The sequence below is a fragment of the Vidua macroura genome, chromosome Z (assembly GCF_024509145.1).
Source record: "Vidua macroura isolate BioBank_ID:100142 chromosome Z, ASM2450914v1, whole genome shotgun sequence".
NCBI lineage: Eukaryota > Metazoa > Chordata > Aves > Passeriformes > Viduidae > Vidua > Vidua macroura.
Window position 1 is genome coordinate 67,580,690 of NC_071611.1, and position 7,076 is coordinate 67,587,765.

A 7,076-nucleotide genomic window follows, 5' to 3' on the forward strand; every position below is an offset into this window, starting at 1 on the left:
GAGAACAACCTGTCAGATTTGATACAGCTCCTTCATGACTCTGGATATGACGTAGCTGCAAAAAAAAAAATCACTGAGCCCACTGCAGCAAATTGACTTAGAGTGGAATCAGTGGTGCAGTAACAAAAGAGAGGAGTCTTGTGGAAAGACCTGAGAGAATGCAGAGAGAAGAAAAATAGGGATAAAATGGAAAAGAGAGGGTTGCTTACTGCTGGTTTAGCTGTGGGCTCTGAGGGTTACTGCACAAACTGCACTAGGAGTAAAGGCAGGTTTTGAAATTAGGGACGGAGAGAAACTGAAAATTGCATTACTGAAGAACGGAGCAGCTTTCCTAGTCAGGGAAAAAAAAATATATTTATGGAAGAGGAGGAAAAGAGCTGTAGAGAAGGTGGGTAGAGAGGGGGAAGGGGGAAGGTGCAAGGCAAGACAGAAAGAGAGGAAGAGAGGAAAGGAAGGGAGAAAAAGAAAAGAAAGAAAAAGAAAAAGAAAGAAAAAGAAAGAAAAAGAAAGAAAAGGAAGGAAGGAAGGCAGTTCGGAAGGCAGTTCGGAAGGAAAGGAAGTTGCGGAAGGAAGGAAGGAAGGAAGGAAGGAAGGAAGTTGCGGAAGTTGCGGAAGGAAGGAAGTTGCGGAAGGAAGTTGCGGAAGGAAGGAGTTTTGGAAGGAAGGAAGGAAGGAAGGAATTTTGGAAGGAAGGAATTTTGGAAGGAAGGAATTTTGGAAGGAAGGAAGGAAGGAATTTTGGAAGGAAGGAATTTTGGAAGGAAGGAATTTTGGAAGGAATTTTGGAAGGAAGGAATTTTGGAAGGAAGGAATTTTGGAAGGAAGGAAGGAAGGAATTTTGGAAGGAAGGAAGGAAGGAATTTTGGAAGGAAGGAATTTTGGAAGGAAGGAATTTTGGAAGGAAGGTGTATAAAATTTAGGTCCTCCGGGGGTTCCCTGGGTTCCCAGCCAGTCCGGAGAGTGATCCTCGGCTGGCCGGTCCGCAGGGAGGGGTAGATGAAACCCGGAAAGCTCCACCAAATAAAGACGAGACGTCTCCCGAGCAGCAGGATCCGAGAGGTTTATTGTAGGAGAGAGAAGGAGCACGAGGAGAAGGCAAGGAGCACGAGGAGAAGGCAAGGAGCAGCAACACTCTCGGAGGGAAAACTGACTCAGGGAGCCTAGTGCAAGGGCGGGACCGAGAATATAAGGGCAGAGGGATAGGAGTGGCTAGGGCACAAACCAACCAATGGGTAACGGGTAGAGGGGAGGAGACGGGATGGGGTGACATGTAATGAACCAATCGGGATACAGGAGAGGAGTGGCATTCTAACAGGGTCCAATGGGATTAACAGAACAGAAGAACTTTCTAGAACCGGGGAGTGTGTTAAGCTTTGACAGACAGCCTCAACTGGGGAGGGAAACAGCATGTGATTGACAACTTCTGGCTATATTGAAGTTGCCTCCCAAGGGAGGGCGGGGACCCCTCCCACAACTCCCCCTTTTTGGTTTATTAAAAAAACATTTCCCATTGTCCTAGTTAACAATTTCTTAAAGATGGTTAACGCAACAGAAATTAAGAAAATTATGATTAAAACCCAAACTAAACCTTTAACAATTGGAATGGCCCACCCAGGAACACCCCATTGAGAAAAGATCTTGTTCACAGCGTCCACAGCCCCAGTTTCAGTCTTTAAGTCCTTTACCAACGCCTGGATCCGCTGGATGCTGGCTTGGATGGATGTGCTCTTTGATGACAAATTGAAGCCTGTCCGATGGACTTTGCCAGCGTGACCCAGACGTTCTCTTTGGGCTGTGGTACGATCCAGCTTCCTGCCAGGTGAAGCCACACGATGATGAAAAGTGCTGCTGCAGGAAGCTGGTCACTGCAGGGTGTTCTGGCTGCTGCGACTGCCATTCTGGGTGGACCAAAGTCTAATAAATAGACACATAACGGAAATAAGAATAGTGACCCCTTTGAATCCCCATCCTCCCCCGTGTAAATCGAAATAGTAACAAAACAGGAAAACAAAATCAGGTCAGGTATGAGGGAAGAAGGGGTGAGGAAAGTGGTAGGACGGAAAAGGGTGAGGGATGGTAGGGGATGGGGTCAGAGGATAAGCAGTCCAAGCCGGCGGGAAATGCCGGTTAGTTATTAAAGTCCTGACGGCGATACTGGCTGGTCTAGTCTTCTTCCTTTTCCTTCGACTCCACGCGACGGTGGTTTCTGATGGAGCTGGCGTCTCGGGGGAGTGTTCCGGGGGTTGGCTTTCTGTAGAGATGTCCTCCCGGTACGGTTTGATGAATTTCCCGGGGATCCACCTGGGGCCCTGTTCTGTTGAAACACATCCATACCCTCTCCCCCACGTTATTAGAGGGTATGGACCTTTGATAACTTTAGACTCAGGGTCTTTTATGAGCACAGGAGGCCTCTCCTTCAACTGCGCCCTGGTGTTATTGTGGAAATGGCGCAGGATCGGGGGGTTTGGCTCGCGGTCTGAACAGTTCATGAAATTGAGAACATACAGGGCCTTGCACAACCTCTCTACAGGGCTCGTGGTGATGGCCGAATCGTTTTGTTGTTCTAATAATTTCTTAATCTCTTGGTGTTTCCGTTCCACGATTGACTGCCCTGTAGGGTTGTGTGGAATTCCAGTAACATGGTCAATGCCCCATAGTTGCACAAATTCCATGAACTGTTTGGACACAAACCCTGGTCCGTTATCAGTCTTTATAGTTTTTGGGACACCCAGAGTGGAGAAAGCCATATATAGATGTTTTATAATGTCTTTGGTTTTTTCCCCCGTATGTGTGGAGGCAAACACTGCCCCCGAGAATGTGTCCACCGACACGTGGAGATATTTGAGCCGCCCAAAGGAAGGAAAATGAGTAATGTCTGTCTGCCAGATGTCCAATGCCCCCAGTCCCCGGGGGTTAACCCCCGTCGCTACTGATGGTAATGCGTGGGACTGGCAGTTGGGGCAGGTGGCTAAGATGGCTCGCGCCTGCTCCTTAGAGATCTTAAATTGGCGGCATAGAGCTGGAGCATTCTGATGGTAAAAGGCGTGGCTCATCTTAGCCTGCATATGGACATCTGGCAGGGTGGGTCTTAGAACTGTCTGGTTTACAGAAGTGGAGGTGGCCAGCATCGCCAGGGTATCTGCTCTCCGGTTACCCTCAGTGATGTCACCTGGCAGGTCGGTGTGTGACCTAACATGCAGAATATGATAAGGTTGCTCTCGGTGGGAGATCAGCCAAATTAGTTCTGAGAGCAAGCTGTAGAGCGTTTTGTTTTGAATTTCTTTGAGCAGGGCATGTTCGGCCCGCTCTGCTATCCCGGCTACATATGCCGAATCAGTTACCAAATTGAAAGGTTGTTGGAATTTTCTGAAGGCTCTCACAACCGCTGCAAGTTCAGCGATTTGGGGGGATCCCTGAACTATTTGGACGTCAGATTCCCACTTCTGACTGTCCGGGTCCTTCCAAGTGATCACTGATTTGTGGGATCTTCCCGACCCATCAGTGAACACTGTGAGAGCATTTTTTAGTGGTATTTTGCTTTTAAAAATTTTTGGAGCCAGGTATAAAGTGTCTTTAAATAATTTGTGCTTGGGATAGTGTATCCGAATTTGACCAGGATAGCTATCTACTGAAATCTGCAAATTTTCATTTGTTTGTAAAAGGAAATCCAATTGGTCCAAATTTAATGGTAAATAGATGCATGCTGGGTCACACCCTGCGAGGGTCCGGAGGCGCTGGCGGGCCTTAATGATTAGTTTAGACATAAGTTCAGGAAATGTTGTTACTGTCTTGGCGGGTTGGTGGGGGAGGAACAGCCACTCAATGATAAGGAGTGGGTCTCTCTGGCTGTCGTCCCACTGGAATAGCAGGGCGTGTAAGTTGGGGGACTTACCCAGGATGGCACACTGGATTGGGAGGGACCGCGCGACCCGATGCGCCTGGCGGGACTTGATAGCAGCTGCGACTCTCTCCAAGGCCTCACGGGCATCCGGTGTGAGATGTCGTGGGGATGCCAGGTCGCCGTCGCCTTTCAGCAGGTGGAAAAGTGGCGACAGCTCCTCTGTGGTGAGTCCCAGGAGAGGTCGAATCCAGGTGATGGTACCGCAAAGCTGCTGCAAATCCCGCAGGGTCCGTGGGTCGTCCTTGATGACAAGAGACTGGGGCGCGACGGTCCTTCCCGTAATCAGGAAGCCCAGGTATTTCCAGGGGGACGACAGCTGGATCTTGTCTTCTGCGATTTGAAAGCCTGCATCTTTGATGGCTTTAACTGTCCTGTCTAAGGCTGCTTGTAGATATGTTGAGCTAGCAGCACAAATCAAAATATCATCCATATAGTGAAGGATGATGGCCTCTGGGAAAAGGTGACGAACTGGGGAAAGGACCTGTGCCACAAAGGTTTGGCAGAGCACCGGAGAATTCTTCATTCCCTGTGGCAGAGTGGTCCATTGATACCGTTTGTACGGCTCACCTCGGTTGAGAGAAGGAACCGAAAACGCGAACCTGGGAGCATCTCCGGGGTATAACGGGATGTTGAAGAAACAATCCTTGATATCAAGGATTGCGAGCTGCCAATCCCGGGGCAGCATAGAGGGAGAGGGAAGGCCTGGTTGCAAGGGCCCCATATCCTCAATAACATCATTAACCCTGCGTAGGTCTTGGAGCAGGCGCCACCCGTCTCTGCCGGGCTTTTTAATAACAAAGACAGGTGTGTTCCAGGGGCTGGTGGAAGGTATTAAATGCCCCAGGCGCACCTGCTCCTCTACTAGTTCGTTGAGCGCATTAAGTTTTTCGATTGGCAAGGGCCACTGGTCCACCCACACCGGTGTATCAGTTTTCCAATTAAGCGGTGGGGAGGTGCGCTCCGCAGTGGCCCAGACTAAAAATCCCACGCAGGGCTAGGGATGTCGAGACGGGCACCCCATTGGGACAATACGTCCCTGCCTAATAATTTGATGTTAGATGCAACTACGAAAGGCCGAATTGTGGCAACCTGGCCCTCCGGCCCCTCTACACACACGAGGTGCTTACTGCGTCGGGAATTGACGGCTCCTCCCACGCCGGAGATTGTGCCACAAGGGGACACTAACTCCCAGTCGCGCGGCCACTCTGCCTGAGGGACGATGGTAACGTCCGCACCGGTGTCTGCCATCAGGTCCAACGAAATGTTTTTCCCCTGAAAGACAAAGGTAGTTTTAATAATTGGTCTTTGTCTGCTAACGTTCTGAATGAAGAAAGCAGAAGGGTCTTGATCCTTAGGAAAGTCTGATAAAATGTTGCAGCCAGTGTCATTGAAGTGCATATGATCGGTAGGAAAGTCCGATAGAATGTTGCAACCAGTGTCCTTGAAGTGCATGTGTAAGATGTAGCACAGAGCTAAAGGAGACCCTCTCGGCAGAGAGAACGGAGGATGATGGCACACCACGGAGACGTTGAGCTCTGCCCCTGGCTCGAAGTAGACGACCTCCGGGATGATGGTGAGGTCGTCCGGCGTGCTGATGGAGTCCCCGATGAACAGCACTGTGACAGGGTGGTCGCAGTATGGTGGCGGCAGGAATCCTACCGGGACACGGACCAAGTCCTCATCCGGAAACATAATGTGGATGGAACTCCGGAGGACTTGGCGGCGGGCACTGTTCAGTTGTTGAGTCCGTCTGAGGAGCCGGAGCCCGTCCTCCTGGCTGCGGATGTCCGGACAAACGTGCCGTTGGGGCAGTGGTTCTCCGGGAGCGATGGCAGCGCAGGGCGTTGGGATGGGCCATTTGTTGTCGTAGCGCGGCCCCTCAGCGCGCTCCGCCTCCCGTTTCCCGGCCAATGATAACGGGGATTCCTGTAAGGTGGTCTCGGGGAAGGGTTATAATGAGGGTAGGACCTCTCTGGTGGCCAGTGTGGGCAATTGGCTTGTATATGGCCCAGTTGGCCGCAGCCGAAGCAGCGCGTGTTCATGAGGTCCACCATTGCCTCCCCCACACCTCTGCTCACCGCAAACGCCACAGTCTGCTCCATCGATGCCGCTTTTGTGCACGCCTCGACCATCTTGGCGATGGTCGGCTCCGGATCCTGGGGGAGAGCTCGCAGGATCTTCTTTGTCTCCGGGTTGGCGTTGGTCAAGGCCATCTTACGCAGCAGTTCTTCTCGAGCCTCGACGTTCTCAATCTGCCGGTCTATAGCCTCCTTTAACCTGTCAATATACTTAATAAAAGTCTCATCAGGGCCCTGGAGGATGGATGTGAAGTTCTGGAGAGGGGTGGTTCCATCAGGTATTTTTAGTAGGGCCTCCTTTCCAGCATCTCGGATGTCAGTTAGCAGATTGTCGGGAAGGAGGATCTGATCTTCTGGTTTACTAAATTCCCCTTCCCCTGCCAGCGCCTCCAGGCCCTCGGCGCCATCTCCCAGCACCTCCTCAAGGTCATATTTGGTTAGAATAGGTTTTAATAGCTTTTTCCAATGTATTTCCCACAGAAGAAATTCTGTGGGGGACAGCAGAGCCTTCGCTATATATCGAATGTCATGCTGCACCAAAGTATGTCCGGTGAAAGTAAGGTCCAATATGTTTTTAAAAAATGGGGAATTTCTCCCATAGTCCTTGGCTGCCTTCCTCAATTCCTTCACCTCCGTATATGGCAGCTGTTCCCACCGCGGTTCCTTCCCCCTCTTGAGTCTAACCGGTGCTGCGATTGGGCCTAGATCCCTGGCGAGATCTAGGTCCCCATCCCTAATGGCCTTGGCCCTTATCCGGGCCCAGCCCTCCCCTGGCTTGGTTGTTGGCCGGGGGTCGTCACTGTCCTCATCCTCTTCTGAAGATGAGGCAGGACAGGCTAGGGCTCGAAGCCTCTCCCTTGCCGGTGGGTCCTGGTTATGAGAGACCCTGCAGGCCAAGATGGCCTGCTTCCGGCAAAGCCTACTTCCGGTTCCGGTAGCGTGGGAACCGGAAGTGGCAGGAGAGGGGGCGTGGCCTGACCCACCCACTGGGGCATGGCCTGACCCACCCACTGGGGCGTGGCCTTCTGGTAGGCCTGTCCCACCCACCAGGGGCCCGCCCAGGGGTGTGGCTAGGGAGGCAGGGTGGGAGGGTCCCG

At 51.6% G+C, this 7,076-nt stretch overlaps 1 protein-coding gene across 1 annotated transcript; it reads right to left on the reverse strand.

The window, feature by feature from the left end:
- Positions 1-4,791: 4,791 nt before the first annotated feature.
- LOC128821597 (endogenous retrovirus group K member 6 Pro protein-like) lies at positions 4,792-6,059 on the reverse strand. Its single transcript, XM_054002790.1, has 2 exons — positions 5,980-6,059; positions 4,792-5,173 (listed from the first exon to the last, which is right to left on the reverse strand). Exons 1-2 carry the CDS (start codon positions 6,031-6,033, stop codon positions 4,877-4,879), a joined length of 351 nt encoding a protein of 116 aa, XP_053858765.1. The 5' UTR covers positions 6,034-6,059; the 3' UTR covers positions 4,792-4,876.
- Between the last annotated feature and the right edge of the window lie 1,017 nt (positions 6,060-7,076).